This window comes from Desmodus rotundus, chromosome 3 (genome assembly GCF_022682495.2).
Source record: "Desmodus rotundus isolate HL8 chromosome 3, HLdesRot8A.1, whole genome shotgun sequence".
Lineage (NCBI taxonomy): Eukaryota > Metazoa > Chordata > Mammalia > Chiroptera > Phyllostomidae > Desmodus > Desmodus rotundus.
This window is the reverse complement of record NC_071389.1, coordinates 21,258,239-21,275,766: the sequence shown is the minus strand read 5'-3', so window position 1 is coordinate 21,275,766 and position 17,528 is coordinate 21,258,239. Positions and strand designations below refer to the sequence as shown.

The 17,528-nt window shown below is 48.8% G+C and overlaps 1 protein-coding gene across 1 annotated transcript in view; it reads left to right on the top strand.

The window, feature by feature from the left end:
* CSMD2 (CUB and Sushi multiple domains 2) overlaps positions 1-17,528 on the top strand; it is a 548,714-nt gene that overhangs the window by 188,173 nt on the left and 343,013 nt on the right. The window contains exon 5 of the mRNA XM_053921210.1: positions 4,389-4,596. Coding sequence (XP_053777185.1) covers positions 4,389-4,596 — 208 coding nt within the window. The remainder of the gene's footprint in view (positions 1-4,388; positions 4,597-17,528) is intronic.

Sequence of the window (17,528 nt, the reverse complement as noted above, 5' to 3'; positions counted from 1 at the left end):
ACGTCCAGTGCAGTCAAGGTGAAGCTATTGTGGCTAGGGTGTAGTTGGTCTCACCTGGTGCAGACCGGGCCCGTGCGGGACTCCCGGGGACCAGCAGGCCTGTGCTCGCTGGAACGACACTGACAAATTGGCTTGCTGCCTGGCTCCTGTAGCTTATCTCCACAGTAATGGTCACAGTGAAGTTATTACATCAGAAAGAGACTTTGAGACTCTGCCTCGGATGTCAGACTTCATAGCCTTGTGCCAGTGAGGTACCCAGGGTGGAAATACTGTGCCACTTCATACAACAAGTAAACAGCATCGGCACACTGAATTTAAAGCCAGGCAAGGCAAAGATGCCTTCCTCCTCTCCCTGCCTTCTTCTTGGGCCCTGGGCATCTAGATTAGGGGGTAGCTAAGGTGGAAGGGAGGATGAGAAGGAGAATCAAATCACAGCTTCTTGGGTGTCGAAGGCCCTTCACAGTGCAGCCCACGACTTCCTGCCTGGCAGCGCCGCCATCTCTGCCTTTCCCTCTGAGTTCAGGCAATGCTGACCGGGAAGTCCCAGAGTGCACCGCACACACCCACTTCAGCTGCCTTGCTCTTGCTGTTTCCTCTGCCCAGGACACCCACTCCTGCCAGGCAGTCAGATCCAGATGAAGTATATCCTGCCCAGTTGACATTCAAAACATAGTCAGACTCTGACTCTATCTCCCTGGTACCACATGGGCCAAGCCACCATCATCTGTCACCTGGCTCATCCCAGTAACCTCTAGAGGCCCTGCCTTCTGACTTTGCCTCTTTGGTCTATGTCCACATTAGCAGCTCGAGGGATCCTCTTAATACACAAATCAGATCATGTCGCTCTTTGCTCAGAATCCTCACTGGCTTCTCATTTCTCTGAATTCAAAGCCCACACCCTTACAGAGGCTCTCTGTGGGACCTCGTTCCCTACACTCTCCTGCTCACCTGCACTACTCTGGCCCCTCGGGTCCCCTGATGCTCTTCAGTGGTGCCTCTCTGTACTGTGGCCTTTGCATTTGCTGTTCCATCTGGAATGCTCTTCCCCCAGATTGCCCCTTAGCTTCCTCTCTCTCCTTCAGGTCCTTGCCCAGGTGTCAGCTTCTCAGTGAGGCCCTCCCTGAAAGGTCCATGTCCCCGCTCCCCATCCTCCTGCACTGATCACCACCTCGTTCACCACAGGGCTTATTCTTTGTCTTGGGTATTGCCTGTCTCCCTCTGCCTAAAGCGTAACCTCCATGAAGGTAGGGTTTTTGTTTTAATAATTTTTTTAATTGACTTTTGAGGCAGGGAGAACATTGATTTGTTGTTCCATTTATTTTGCATTCGTTGTTTGATTCTTGTATGTACCCTGACTGGGGATTGAACATGCAACTTTGGTGAATCGGGATGACCCTCTAACCAACTGAGCTACCCAGGCAGGGTTAGTTTGTTTATCTGCAGATAATTCCCCAACACCTAGAATGTTGCCTGATACAAGGTAGACACTCCATAAACATTTGTTGAATGAATGTCTCAGAGACATGTCTCAGTGACATGAAATGTCACTTCCTCTGTGAAGCCTTTCCTGAGTCCCATGCGCTGTCACTACGCTTTGACACCTCAGCTGTAACAGTTCTGGGGAGCCACTGTGTGTTTGACGGGTGGCCCCACTCTGAGAAACGCCTGGGGGCAGGGATGAAATGGAGCTTTTCATAAGGTAGTACTAGCCCTGGCCCAGTGTTTGGCACACAGTAGGAGCTCTGTTTATGGGTGCAAGAGGGAAACATTCATGAGCACCTACTGAGTGAGCCCCTTCATGTCTGTTCTCAGACATACCTAAGAGTTGGAATTTAGAAATGAGTTCTCCTGAAATGGACCTTGACCTTGTAGAATGACATTACTAAAAATAATTCAGGGCCACTGAATAAACTCATTTTTGTCTCTGTCTCACACTACTCCTGTATACCCAGCTGTCACTTCAACCTCCCCACTAGGACATCCCACAGACACACCCAGCCCTGGTGTCCAAAACTGCCCTCCCTCCTGGTAGCCTTCCACACCACGGGGTGCTCCCCTCCTGGTGTCCCTGCCACAGCAAGTGACACCTTCCATCCATCCATCTGTGCTCATGACGGAAGCCTGGAGCCCATGCCTCCCAGTTGCTAAGTCCTGTAGATTTTACTTCCTGAATATCTCTCAGATAAGCTCTTTGCACCCTTCCCATGACCTCAGCTCAAATCTCAGCCAGCCTCACCTGGACTTAGGTAACTGTGGCCTACCCAGAGCGTCCTGTGCACCTCCCCAGCTCAGACGTCCTCTGTGCCACAGCCACAGGGACCTTTCTCAGATGCCAGTGCAGTCATATTCTTTACTAGCTTTGATCCTTAAGATAAAATGGAATGAAAAGGAGAACTTAGCATTTGCTGGGCATCTACCACATGCCAGTCACTGGTGAGTGCTGGGTAGTGTCACATTCATTATCCCATTGAGTTATCACAACAGACCTTTGTGTAGAGAAGCAAAATGACTTAGGGAAATAAATTGCCGAGGGTCACATACCTAGGAAGTTGTGGAGCCTGAATTTGGATCTAGCTCTCTTGGCTTTGAAATCCATCTTCTTTCCAATGTACTCCTCTGCGTCCAGATCCTTTTGGCCCAGGGCTGTCTGTCATGTTGCTCCCTCTACATCTCCAGCACCACGGCCCGTCATTCTTCTCTTTCTTCTCCGTGATAAGCCTTCTGGAGCTGCTTATCTTAGACATGCCTTGTACTTTCATGCTTCTTGCTTATATTTGGTTCCCTCTTCTCCTAAATACATTCCCTTTTCTTCTCTCTCTAGTGAACTCCTACTCATCCTTCAAAATGCAACTCTAATAGCACCTCCCCTGTTAAGCTTTCGCAGATTGACTTACCCACGTAAAATAATTGTCGCTCTGCCTGTGTCCTCAAAGTGTGGATTGCACTCCCAGGAGACAGGAGAGTGTGTTGGTTAAGAGCGTGAGCCCTGGAATCAGACTCTGGGGTTTAGAATTCCAGCTCCTTTCGTCATTATGAACTGTGTCACCTTTGACAAATCAGCGAATCTCTTTGTGCCCTGGTGTTCTTACCTGTAAAATGGGAATGATACTTTATAGGGTCATAGTAAGGATTAGTGTCAAATATATAGAGTAGTTAGGATAGTGCCTGCTATGGGAAAAGTGCTCAATAAATATTACTTCTATTAATATTACTCTGCCCCTTCTGATACCCATGTGAACCCTGATATCACATTTTTCCTTTTCTTCCAACCTAGTCCGTATCTCTAACGCAGCACATGCTAAGTGTTCTACAATCCCTTTCATACAGGTTGCAGAAGGGCAAGTGGCCCAGCTCGTAAGCCACAGGGGAAGGACTGAAACTGAGGTCAGAAATAACTCAAAAGCCAGTGCTCTTAACTATTATATGTGAGCACGTGGTCCTCGGGTCATTTTTCCTGAATGTCAGGTCTCAGCTGGGAACAGTGAGATGGCGCCAGGCCACGCTGCAGGGATGTGTAAAACATGCCCCAGCCCTCGGGGGCTCCCAGCGAAGCTCAGACCCCTGAGTGGAAGACAGATGTGTGAACAGGTCATTCAGGCTGTGTGGAGGCCACGTCTGAAGTCGGACAAATTGCTGAGGGAGCCCAGAGGAGAGAGTGGTTTCTAAAAGCTTGGGGAAATGAGGCTTTCCTAAGAGGTGGCATTGGAGCTGGGTCTCAAAGCATAAGAAGAGTGGCTCCGGATAAAAGGCACAGAGGCAGAGGGAACGGTGTGAGTGTGGGCAGGAGGTCTGAAAGTGTGAGGTGCTAAAGCAGAGCTGGCCTGGGACCAAGGGGCAAGAGGAACGATGGCAGAGGTCTGGCCAGGCTGCGATGGGCTTGGGATGCCCTTTGACTTCTGTCCCCAGGAGCAGAGTTGAGCTTTGTTTTGCTCCATACATCTGAGGTTTACTAAGACCTGGAGGAAGAATCATCCAATTCACCACAGTTGTGAATGCAGAAATAACCGTGACCGCTGCCTTTGCCAACCTCTCTGGTTATTGTGGAATATTGTAGTGTGGTTGTTAAGAATGTGCTCTGAAGGGCAGACCTCAAATCCCAGCTCACTGGCTCTGTGACCACAGACAGGTCACTTAACCTCTGCGCGCCTCGGTTTCTTCATCTGTTCAGGAAGAACAATAATATCTAAGATTCTCCGAACAGGGCCTGGCACGTGGTAAGGGCTGTGGAAGTGTTGGTATCTTTATTATTAGGCCAGTTCATACTAGGATCTGGCACACCAGTCTGTGCACCAGGTGTCAGGACCCTCTCTGCTTCTCACGGGGGAAGTGCACAGTGAGCACCTGCAAACAGGACCCACTCACGGGAGCCTCTTGTCTCTTGCCCACAGCGGACGACGCCTGTGGCGGGACCCTGCGGGGCCAGAGTGGCATCATCTCCAGTCCCCACTTCCCCCTGGAGTACCATAACAATGCCGACTGCACGTGGACTATCCTGGCCGAGCTGGGAGACACCATCGCTCTGGTCTTCATTGACTTCCAGCTGGAGGATGGGTACGACTTTCTGGAAGTCACGGGGACCGAAGGCTCCTCCCTCTGGTAAGCACTATCCCCGCTCCCCCCACCCCCGTGCCTTCTGACTGTACCTCCCTGGGATGCAGTGTCCTCATCACCCAAGGCTCCTTTGCTACTTCTATACCCGCTGCTGGAAGTTTTCCTCTCATCACAGTGAGACGTCGCTGCATATTTTTAGAGCCCAGGAAAATTTTTACAGTGATTTTGGTATCTTATTTGAAGCGCGTCCTTGCGGAAGAATTTCATGGTGGGCTTTGGTCGAGTAACTTGCGTGAAGACTAGAAATGTTCTGGTCTTAGGATGTCGACAGGGTCTCAGTGAAATGATTTGGAATATCGTTCCATTTCTGGAAGACATTTATAGCATCCAACAAAGGGAATAGCACCTTAAGTGGCCGTTGCTTTTCCCACCCCCTGGGTCCTGAGACAGGAAAGGCATTGCGTCTAGGTTCCTGAAGGGAGGACCCATCGGCTGCCCGTCGTCCTGGTTGCACTGGAAGGCGCAGCTCTCCTGTGCTGTGTTCTGCCAGCTGTGCGGACTCTCCAGGTTCAGGAGGAGAGGGGCCGTGAAGACTTACCGGCCTTAGCTGCTTGTCATCTTCTAGATTGGGACCCGCGGGACATGCCCAGTCCGAGGTTGCCTTCAGAAAGTGTCCAGCTTCCTGTTTGGATGACAAGCCTTGGGGTGATGGTGTGGCATTTCAGGCGCCCTCTCGTGCTGTCCTTGTCGCTGTGTTATCAGGGTGTCAGGGGGACCCGTGTCAGCACATCAGGAGTCAATACAAGGGTGTGTCCAGATGTGTCTCAGACAAGAGGGGCATCCTTGCAGCCTTCATTGCTGCACAAGGTCAGGGAAGGCAGGGCGCAGGGCCCACAGTGGGGCAGAGGATGTGTCACGGGGACTCTGAGTGAAGCAGGAAGTGATTAACTGCCAAGCACGGGGATCAGCGGGGATCAGCGGGGCTCAGGAGGAAGCGGGTGAAGGGAAGGAAGGAAGAAAGGGAGGGGAAGAAGACAGGAGGCAGGGGCATGTCCATTGAGCACCTATTTTATCCCAGCTTTTGTACCGTGGTAGAAACACCAGTTGAGTGAGACATGGTCCTTTGAGGGTGAGAAAATTGGACAATCCCACGGTAGGAGCCACATGTGACTATGTGAAAGGGAGCAAGTGGAAATGGACTCCTCCTGAATATGGACTTTGACCTTTGGGGACCATTGTAGCCCAGAGAACTTCCTGGTGCAGTGGATGGCAAACCGACCAGGGAGGGAGTCCGAAGACCTGGGTGCTGCACGCTTGCCTGTCACCTTGGCCAGGTCATTGACCGCCCTGGACAGGTGCTGGGAGAAGCACGTGCCAGCCCAGGAGTTAAATCGCTGTGAGGAGGTTGATGTTCTGTCTAGGGGCAACAGCTGGACACGGGAGCAGGAGTTGGGTGAAAATCTAGATGACCCTTCACTGAACAGCAGCCCCAGTAACCTGCCCCACCTGAAGACCATCTGTCCGCCTGCATCTTTTTGTAAAATACCTGTTTTATGGATTATAATGTAACATATATGTTCCTTACAGAAAACAGGAAAAAAAAAGTTATAGAGAAATGAATAACTGGTATTAAAATTTTTGTGTATTCTCCTTTGGCTTTTTGCTTCGCCTAGATCAAGCTAGCTAGCTACTTAAATATATTTTAATATTGCAAAATTAGGATCTTAGTATATCTGTAGTTACATATTTTTACTTTAACGTTAGATCATGAAAATCTTCCAATATCATTATATATACTTACAAAATATAATAGATGTGATAATAGTATCATACAATATATTGAGCATTTATCATCAACATGTGGCAGCCTGGTTCTAAGCTCTTAAAGCTATAATTTCATTTCATCTCTATAAAAATTTTAGGAAGTGGGTAGCATACTTGTCCTCCTTTTACAGATGAGGAAAATGAGGCCCAGAAAGGTTACGTGATATGCTTGAAGTCACACAGCTAGTAAGGGGAAGAGCTGGGACTCAACCCCAGGTTAGTCGGCCTTGAAAGCCCATCTTCTCAGCTTGGATGGTACTGAAGGATTATCTTGGCTCCATGGCACGCCCTCATCAGACCGTGCATTCTTCACGCATCAGATCTGGTGTTAGGTTGTTCCCAAGTTTTCGCTTCTGTAAACCGATGCCGAGATGAACATCCCTGCCAGTTCCCTCCCTTCCAGTCTGAAGGCCTCTTGGACTTGCTTGTTTACCCATGGGCCCAACAGTCTCCCACAGCTTCTGCTCTCCAGGTGTGGGCCTACATGTTGTCTAAACTTCTGGAGTGAAACAAATCTGAAAGACTATTCCTTTTCCTATTAAGTCACTCAGTGGGGAAGGAATTAAGCAGAGGAAATCGTTAGGGGACTCATTCAGAACTCTTTGCTATAAGATTAAATTATAATTATTTACAGGGTTGGTATCACCACTGCCAGGCAGGATGCATTTCCGCTTCTGATTTATCCTTGCACAGCAATTACAGATAAATAAACTTGGAGGTGCAGGACGTATGTGCAAGGAACCTGCGCTCTCCCCTGCCCATCCCTTTATGGATCCCCGGATTCTTGTGAGAGTGTAATGCTGCTGGTTTATGAGTGTACTGCTTTTATCCACTCACATTAAGATTTTAGGATGTTCTCTCGAGTTCTGCACCGAGGCATAGGAAGGCAGCAGATCCTGTTAGAAAAGATGGATTTGAACAACTCACCTAGTGAGAAGACAGGCCTTTGAGAGAAAAAATCCCCTCCCGCCCTCATTGGATAGTAGGTTCCCACTGATTCGGAAAGGGCAGGCAGCGTGGCGTGTTCTGACTCAGTTTCCACAAGCCTCTCCTCTCCCAAGTGGGATAACAACGAGAGAGTTTTAATTAGGGTTCTGGTTGTTTGAATTTCATGGACCAGTAACATTTCCAAACAGTTGGGGAAACATAGGGTTGATAATTTTTTATTTTGCCAAGTAAGGATTAGAGAAAAACCTGCCAACTCCTCAGAACATTATTTCATAAAACAAAGGCGAGTGCAAAGCCAGAGCGTGGCAGGGTATAATCCGTGGGCAGCCGCGTGCTGACACGGTGGAAGCTGGGTTGGAGGAGCTCACCGGAGTAGCGGAGTGGCTGTAACTGGAGAGCCGCGCGGTTGTATACGCATCAGTCAGTGGGCTGCTACTTCCTGTTTGAGGGCCAACCACAGGCCTCTGGGAATCAGACAGCATGTATTTTCCATAGGAAAAGGCTGTGGTGGTGAGCACTGAACCCTGTACCCGACATGTTAAGAGATTTCCAAGTATTTAGACCAGTGGTCCCCAACCTTTTTGGCACCAGGGACCGGTTTTGTGGAAGCAATTTTTCCATGGACCAGGGTTGGGGGATGGTTTCGGGAAGATTCAAGCACATTACATTCAAGTTCACCTCTTGCTGTGCAGCCCGGTTCCTAACAGGCCCAGGCGGATACCAGTCCGTGGCCCAGAGGTTGGAGACCCCTGTTTTAGACTTACTGTCCCTTGAGTTAATTGCTCCTTTTGGTGATTGACCATGAGCAAACAGCTGGGTTTGAACTGACTGAAATATTGTCATCCAGACAGTATATTTGGTATTACTCCCTCACCACACACACAGCCAAATCAGTCCTGACACATACCCCTCCGAGTCCCTGATGTATACTTGTCACCAAGTCAACCCCCTACGCATACATACTTCTGTCTTTATTCCCTGAACTCAGTTCAGGGGCCAAGTTTCCTCCCACTGATCCTTCGAGGGATGGTGGGTCTTTGCTCTGCTCTGACCCATTCAGTTGGCCATGACCTTCGAGGAGCCCCATCATTCCCCTCAGATTCTAGGAAAATACCTCATTCCTTATGTGGCCTCGGGACCTTTCAGAGGGCTGGGACTAAGGGATGCAATGCAGAGACCCCTTTAAACCCAGGGTTCCGGGTCTTTGGAGCCTAGGGGTCCCTGGAGGGTATCAGAATCATGTTACCATAATGAGTAGAAGTGATTGCCAGCCCATTACAGAGCCAGCCTCTCCACTGTGGAAAAAAGTCAATGAAAGAAAGTCCAGTAAGAAGTCATTAGACTCTCCTTCCTCTGCCTCATGCCCGACACTCTCCATTTGAGTCTCTCCAGACTCCTCCTTGGGATATAAGGAAGAGGAGGAAGTCAGACATCCTCTCTGAGAATAGGGCGTGGTCCACGTAGTCCCTCCAGTGTTAGACATTGAGCCTGGGTCTTGGTTCCTAACTAGGGAGAGAGCCAGCTTGGGAGTCAGATGAGATCTACTCTTAATAGTTGTGTGATCATGGGATAGTTACTAGCCTCTCTGAGCCTCAGTTACCACATTTGAGAAATGGGGTCATCGTCCCAACCTGTAAAGCATGTTGAAAGGGCTAAACACGTACACTGGCTCATGGTTAGTATGATATAGCACTCCTGGGGTGGGGACCAGAGCCAGGGACTCGCTCTTGGAGGGGAAAAGGGTAAGATGAGGCATCTCCAGCAACTCCGAACCTCATCTGCCCCATTCTTGGGGCCTCCACTGAGACCCACTGCCCAGCCTACCAGCCCAGCAGCATCTCACCAGGCAGCGGGGCCTGGTCTGGTCACTGACTCAACCCGCAGGGGAACTGCCTATAAACCAATGTGAGGTGGACTGGTACAGAGTCCCTGGATCAGACTAGAGGACACCCATGCAGAGGTCAGAAGGGGCAGTGACTTTGTTGAAACTGTATTCTCAGAGTTGCACTCTGTGAGCGCAATGTGGGCAGCATCACTGCCTGGACCCACCCCAGAGTGGCCAATTGGCTGCTTTGTTAGGAAAACAGAAGATTCAGCTCATTCAGCCTGCACTGGATGCTCTGTGCAGGGCTAGGTGCTGGGGGGAGACTCCTCCAGGAGTCAGGCACAGCCCCTGCCCTAGGGGGCCCACACAATAGGGGAGAAGGGGCCAAGAATATGGAGAGACTTTCAAGGAGACCACTATCCAAGACAGAGGGGAGGACATCTCTGCCTAGGACCCCTCACTGTCTCTGGTCAGTGAGGCTGCAGAGTTCAGTTGCTCCTTCCTCTCTGTCTCCTTCCTCCCTTCACCCCCCCTCCCTCCCTCCCTCCCTTCCCCCCTTCCTTCCTTCCTTCCTTCCTTCCTTTTCTTTTGCTGTTTCTCTCCTCTCTCCAGTGGCAGTTTCTTCCCAAAGCAGAGTAGGCAGGCCAAGACAGACCTTGGGCAGGCCCAGCAGTCACCCTTGTCCTGGGGGCCAGTGGAAGTGCTTTTGCATGCCTGTGGTGGTGCATGTGGTGCAGGGAGTTCAGAGTCCTTCCCCTGTGGGTTGCTGCGTTGACCCTAGAAGCACACCCAATGTCTCGGTTGTTACCTCTGTGAGTCAGTCTCTGCCAGTGGTGCCTGGCCTCTCCTCCTTGCCCCCTTCACTTTGATTTTCATTCTTTATTTGTTTCACTTCGGTCATTTGCAGTTTGTCTGTCCATTCTCTATGTCCCACACCCCTGAGCCGAGCCCCCACAGACCTGCGTGTGACCAACCTGCCTCCACCAAACATTTAAAGTAGGAAAAGGAAGGAGAGCCCACTCTAGATTTTCAGAGCAGGACACTGTCCTAGGGCCGAGACCAGGGCCTCAAGACAGAGGGAGGCAGCATCTGATACAGGCCATGAAGGTACCGTTTCCTGTGTGAGATGATGGGCCTGGGAGGGCATCATTCTAGGGCTGCTGACAGGACCTCTTGACCAAAGTGGGAGCTCCCCTGGCCCCTGAGACACAGGTCCAGGCAGTGGTCCCAGGATTCTGTAGGGCAGATTCTCTCCACAATGCCCTCCCCACCCCATCACCACCAGCAGGGCTCTGTCCACTACTCCTCGGCTGCCCCCTCCCTCCACCTGGAGATGAAGAGAGGTCCTCTGTGCTCTCTGGATTTCCCTGGTCCTGCCCGCAGGGGCTGCCCAATGGACTTACGCTGCTTTTGGAAAGAGAATTTCCCTAGAAAGCAGCTTCAGCCTCCTCTCTGGATCTAGCTCTGCGGGGTTCCTTTACTTTGTTCCCCTCCATTTGCTTGCTTCTATTTTTATAGTTTGGGGTACAACTCTCCTCTGCCTTACAGAAGACATTCACTTTGAGAATTTTGCAAGCAACACTCTTTCTCCTCATTTTAATTATTAAGCATTTTGCACATGGAATTGGAGCCACTAGAACCATTTGATCTCAGTGACTTTTAACTGGATGTTTCATCAGGAGCCATTAGATCTGGGTGTAATTAGAGTGAGAAAAGCACGCCAGTGGGGATTTGTTAATAACAACTATTCGCTTATTTTTACATTCACATATGCTTTATCAAACCATTGGTTTAGATCATTCACATTCTTTGTTACTTGTCCCCTATTTATTTTCAGTAATCACCTATTGAGAGACTTCCATAAACTAAGCTCTCCTAGGTGCTAAGGAGACAAAGACGCAGTCCCGTGCCCAAGGAGCTACTTATTCACTCCACAGATGTTCATGTAACAGCCATGCACCATGCCGGACCCTGACGCTCATGGGGCAAACAGGCAGAATGTAACCAACTGCTTTACAATGTCGTGTGTGAGGTGCTTTCTAAGAGGCATAAAGAAGTTCCCATAGGAACTGAAAAGAGAAATGTAGTAGCTAGGATTCTTGTGGTTCAAGAAAGAGGAACTCACCTCCAGCTGATTCAAACTCAAAAGGGAATGTGTTGGCTTCTGTAACTGAAAAGTCTAGTGTTGCCTTCAGGCACTCCTGGATCCAGGTGTGCAGATAACGTCATCTGACTCTGTTTCTCTCTCAGGGCTTTGTTCTCCTGTGTGTTGGCTTCATTTTCAGGCAGGCTTTCCCCAGGTGGTTGCAATGGTGACCACCATCAGCTCCCTCCATCCTACTGGTTTAGCAGTCCCAGAAGGAAGAAACCATCTCTTACCTACTGGTTCCTGCAAAAGCCCCCAGATAAACTTTGATTGGACTAGATTGAGTCATGGGCCCAGCCCTTAATACCAATGTAGCCAGAGGGTGTTCTCCTTGGCCAGGCCCAGGCCATATGGCTATCTGCCCTGGCTAAACCTCATGCTTTGGAGGGTTGGTCACCAAAGGAAAACTGGGTCACTGGGACAAAAAAAGAAGGATGTCCTCTGAAAAAAGTGTCAGTCTTCCTGTCATGATGGAAGGGAGGACTCAGATAAACGAGTCCTAAATGAGGTGACTTTTGAGTTGAACTGGGGGGGCGGTGGTGAATAAGAGTTTGCCACCGGCATGGAGCAGAAAAGAGCCTCCCTGTGTTTGGGGCACTCCCTGCACGTGGGGTTCAGGGTGAAGAGCGCAAGGGCAGGATGTGAGGCCTGAAATGAGCACAGGAAGAGCATGGGTCATGGAGAACCTGGTTCCCCTGTTCATAAATGGGGAGAGAATTCCATAGATTTTAGAAAGCTATTAAAGTGTTTTAAGCAGAGAAGTAACATAATCCCTCTGAATTTTAATTGGGTCCAAATATAAGACTGAGAAACCAGCTGTAAAACTTTTCTGGGACCACTCAGGCATGAGCTAATCCAGCCTTGAACTGTGGCAGCTGTGAAGGGATGGAGAGGAGGGGGTGACATCAAAAAAACATCTCAGGCAGATTCAGCTGCTCTGGGGGCTGTATTAGAAAGGAGGAGCAAAGGCAGGGAAGGAATCTGGGATGATTTCCAAGTTTCTCTGTGAAGGACTGTGGTAGGGTCTTTTGTCAAACAGAGGAAGGAGCAGGGCTGGGGTAGAGTGGGGGATGGTGCACTTACTGGCCTCCACAGCAGGGAAGGAGATGAGCCTAGACGCAGGAACACAGGTTCCCTCGGTTATTGATACACAGTCTTTCAGATAAGATGGTAGAGATGGTCAGAGAAATCAGTGGGTGTGCCTGAAAAGTTTGGTGTTCAGGTAAACACTCTGGCAGGGCTTTGAGAAGTCATCTTCAGGGTCAGCACCAGCATCATCTCTCTCAGCACCAGCATCATCTCTCTCAGCAGCATCTCCACCATTACAGTCAGCCTTACCATTCCCATCTCTATCACCAACATTTTCCATTATAATTCGTTCATTCTAACAAACTGCTTCTGTTGTCTGACATTGGGCTTGGCACTGGGAATACAATGGCAGAGGAGACAGTAAAACCTCTGCCTTTGTGGGACTTCTGGCCTATTTGGGGGGACTGACATTAAAAAAATAACCACAAAGTAAGTGTAAAATACACTTGTGATGACTGCCATGAGGGAAATGAACAGGGTGGGGAATAATAGTGGTGGGGTCCCTGTTAAGATAAAAGGGTCAGAAAGGCCTCTCTGAGGGTGTAGGATTTAAGCTGAGATCTGACTATTGAGCAGGAGTTGCCATGGGAAGCACTTGGGGGATCTGCATTTCAGGCAGAGGAAATCTCACATGTAAAGCCCTCATATCACAATGTTCCTGTTTGCCCTTAAACTTCATACATGGAAGTGGCATAGGCTGAATGCCTGTCCTCTGGGGTTTCAGCCTGTTTGAATATCAGGAGCAAGGCAGGGTGAGCTGAGGTTGGTGCAGGACTGAGACCGCTGAACCCAGAGGCACCTTGAACTGATAAGAGGAGGGATCCATTCCAGCCAAGACTCAGAGCCTCGTGTCTTCCTAGGGATTTGCGACACTCTTGCTCCTCTCCCCTTCCCTGCCACATCAAAATGCTTTAAGCCACCCCAAGAAGCTCTTCTGATGGAGTCTATGAAATTGCATCTGTTGTAGCCATCAGGAGCCAGGCCATAAACAATGAGCCCTTTATAATCTCATCTCCCCTATCTCTCCGAGTTGAAAATAGCATTACAAGCTCTGTATCTGAGCGGAAGGAAAGGATTAGTGCCCTAGCATGCTGCTGGTACAAACATGGCTGGAGAGCCAGGGCAAGAACTCCTGTACACTCTGTAGAGAATCAACATGACTTCCTGGCTTCCACCTGTGAGAACTTGTTCTCAGAAAGAGAACAAAAGCCTCAGCAGGAAGGAGTAGGAAGTGAGCTTGGTTGTCCGCTGTCCGCACAGCGGCTCTGCTCAGAGCTTGTGGTTTGGCAAAGTTCTATGCGTGGGAAGCAGAGGCCGGGCAGCTGGCCTGCCCCCCATGTGTCTGACTGCATGCAACAGGTTTGTACTAAGCGTGTCATCTGCGCAGGGGCCCACGCCAGGACCATGAAGGGCAGCAGACAACAAGATGCTCTCCTCGACTTCTCTCGAGGAGCTGCCAGATGCCTGATGGCGCCACTAAGACAGATGGAAGGAGCTGTTCTGGGCTCCTCATTCAGAGATCTCTCATTCTGGCAAGACCTGCCTTCCTGGATGATTTTAGTTCATTCAGAATGCCTGAGGCCTCAATTCTGGTCTTCATTTTTTACTATTGGCCATGAATGTTTGTTCCACTCACTCTTGGCTTCACCCATTCCATCTTTCACACTGGTTTTGCCTATCTCTTGCTCCTACAACCTCTTCTGGCTTCCTAAAACTGACCTAAGTCCTTGGTTCTAATGCTGAGCCTATAATTCTTTTAATCCCAGCTTCTCCTCATCCAGTGGCTGGCGTGTGTCACCTACCGACTCACCAAAAAAGTGGGATTCATATAGAAAAGCAGCATTTAACATTCTGATGAAATAGCAAGATGATCACTGTTGAACTCAACAGATTTCGCCATTTGGGAAACTAGAGGGCAGGGTTGGTTTGAACAAAACAGGGAGGCTTCATGGAGGAATGGAACTCTAGCATCTCTATGAACTCTTCATCTAAGCTCTTAGAAGGGTGGTGGTCTGCACTGGCTGCCTCTCAGTCTTCTGTCTCCCTTAGTTCTTCACCTGCTTCACCATGTCTTCTACCCCCGCCTTCCCCTGAAACCATTTACATTCAAACCTTCATCACATTCATCCTCAGAAAACCATCCCCCAACCCCAAACACTACCACTCCCAATGCCAAATACAGTCTCCTCTTACTGGACACTTCTGCATTCTTTTACATTGTTGGCTATTTTCTCCTTTTGGATCTCTCCTTTCTCTTCGCCCTCATGCTACTCTCTCTGATCTTCTTGGACCTCTCTGGCCATTCCTTCGCTGTTTCCTTTAATATCTGCTCTTGCCTTCCTGCTGTGCCCACTCTACACCTCCTCCCTTGGTTATTTACCCACTTTCTTGGTTTAAGACACGTCCTATCTGTCTGTCATTCCCAAGTCTGGCTCCCTAGCCTCGCCTCTCCACTGAGCATCAAACTGTACAGCCAACTACTTGTTGGACATCACCTAGGTGTCCCTCTAACATTTCCAGCTCAGCGTGTCCCAACTTCACTCATAACTGATTCCTAAATTGGTTGGTTTGTTTCCTATCTTAGTTTATGGCACCTCCCTCTACCTAGTTATCCAAAAATCTGGGAATCATCTCCGTTTAATCTTGCTCTCTCACCAGCCACATTCAATCAATTGCTAAATTCTTCCAATGTGCCTCCAATAACATATCTTTGCATCTTTACTACCACTCCCCCTGTTCAGCCCATCATCTTTTCTTCTTTGTGGGTTGTAATAGCCTCTTTACTGATCTCCCAGCTTCTTGGCACTCTCCAACTCATCCTCCCCACTGCTACCAGAATGGTTTAATTAAAATGCAGGTCTAGCATGGTAAGCCGCAGGCAAAAGCTTTCAATCATTTTTCATTGCCTACAGAATAAAGTTCCAGCCCTTCATAGGGCAAGAGAGGTTCCTTTTGATCCAACCCTTGCCCACTACCCCAGCCTCAGCTCTCACCACTTCCTTCTTTGAACTCTCATTAACCCTAAAACTCAATGATATAACACAACAAAGTGTACTTCTTGCTCATGCTACATGTCTGTGATGGGTCATTGGAAGTGGCTGTGATTAACGTAGTCATGCAGGTGGGGGTCCAGGCACAAGGAGGTTTCACCAGGTTGTAGCTGCACCATGGAGAGTATGTGGCCTTCTCTAGTGCCACGGCAGGGACATGGAGTGGAAAATCTAGCATGGGCTTTTCACTGCTACAACCCAGATATGGTGCACATCACTTCCAACTCACAATTCATTGGCCACTAATAGTCACATGGTCCAGCATAGCCCCAAGAGAACCAGGAAATGTGGTGAGCAGATGAAATGCCTGGTGAGCCAATATCTCAGCTATACCTCATGTTTTAATAGACAAGGTGTCCTGGTTCCTGTCAAAGGCCAGTCCCCTCCTTTATGTTCCTGATGTCATTGTCCCCAAAGACTTCCCACTAAATTCATCTTTTTTTGCATTCATTCATTTTTCCTTCTCTGTTAAACATTGTTAACAACATAAAGACATGCCCTGATATATACCATCTAAAACCAAAATTAAAACGGCATGCACCAGACTCCCCCCCTTCTCTCAGCCCCATTCAGTTACCACCAGTTGCTGAGACAGGTCCCGTTCTCAGTCCTACCCTGCCCACCACTAAAACTGACCTTGCTAAGATTGCCAGTGACCTCCATGTTGCCAAATGCAGTGTCGCTTCTCTCTCTTTATGTGATTTGGCCTCTTGGCAATACATGACTCTGTTCGTCTAGCCTTCTTGGACTCTTCCCTTGACTAACTTGAAACCACATGGTCATCCCTTCTCAGTCTACTGAACTGCTCAACCTCTGTCCAGCTGTTACCTGTGGACTTTCTCGGGGGTCCTGGGACACCCCTTTTCCCCATCTATCTTCTTTTCAAGTAACCTCCACCAATCACAGGTTGACTTCTAATATCATCTATATGCCAGTGGCTCTCAACTTAAATATTCAACCCTGGTGGATTTTGGGGGGGATCCATGGATATTAACAGGAATCACAAAATGAAATCTTCCAAGCATACTTTTTTAAAAAATATTGTGGTAAAATGTACATAATGTAACTTTACCATTTTAACCATTTTTAACAGTTCAGCAGCACTAAACACATTCATGTTTTTGTGCAACCAGCACCACCACGCATCTCCAGAACTTTATTCACCCTCCCAAACTGACACTCCTTACCTGTCAAAGTAACTCGTCCTCCCCTCCCAGCCTCTGGCAACCAGTGCTCTACGTTCTATCTCTATGAATTTGATTACCCTAGGTGCCTCATGTAAGTGGAATCACACAGTATTTGTTCTCTGTGCTTGGCTTATTTTACTCAGCATAATGTTTTCAGGGTCCACCCATATTATGGCATGTATATAAATTCCCTTGTAAAGCTGAATAATATTCTATCATATGTACATTCCGCATTTTTTATTCATTCATGTGTCCTTGGGCACCCCCTCCTCACCCTTATTCTCTTTCTCCCCCAGCCTTCTCCACCTCTTTCTACTCCCAAGAGGAAGCTGCTTCTGCCCATTCGATGCCAGCAACATCTCTGGCTGCTCAATGGCCTTGTCTCCCAGCTCCCACCCCTCCTGTAACTCATTCTCCATATAGTACAGCAACTAGACTGACTGATGTTCATATGTGAAATCATGTCTCCCCGGTGTAAGGCTTGACAACAGCTTCCCATCACACTCAGAATAAAAGCCTATAGTCAGACCACATGGTCGGGTCGCTGCCCACCCCTTTGACCTCCCTCTAGCACTCAGGCCCACTCTGTGTGCCTCGGCTATGCTCACCTTCCTCCTGTCCCTTAGATGGACTAAGCAGGTTCCCTCCTAGGGCCTCTGCACTAGCTGCTCCCTGGGCTTAAAAGAGCCTCTTCCTTCAAAGTTGTTTAAAGAAACAAGCAACACCACCACCAAAACGAACCCTGGCTTTTTTGAAATGCGGAGTTCAACTTAAATTTCCTCTCCCTAGAAAGGCCTTCCTTGTCCTTGCAATCTAAAGTCACCGGACCTCACTCTGTATCACAGCATCATGTTTCACTCTTAGGCATTTCTCAATACATGACATTTCCTTGCTTACTTATGTATTTA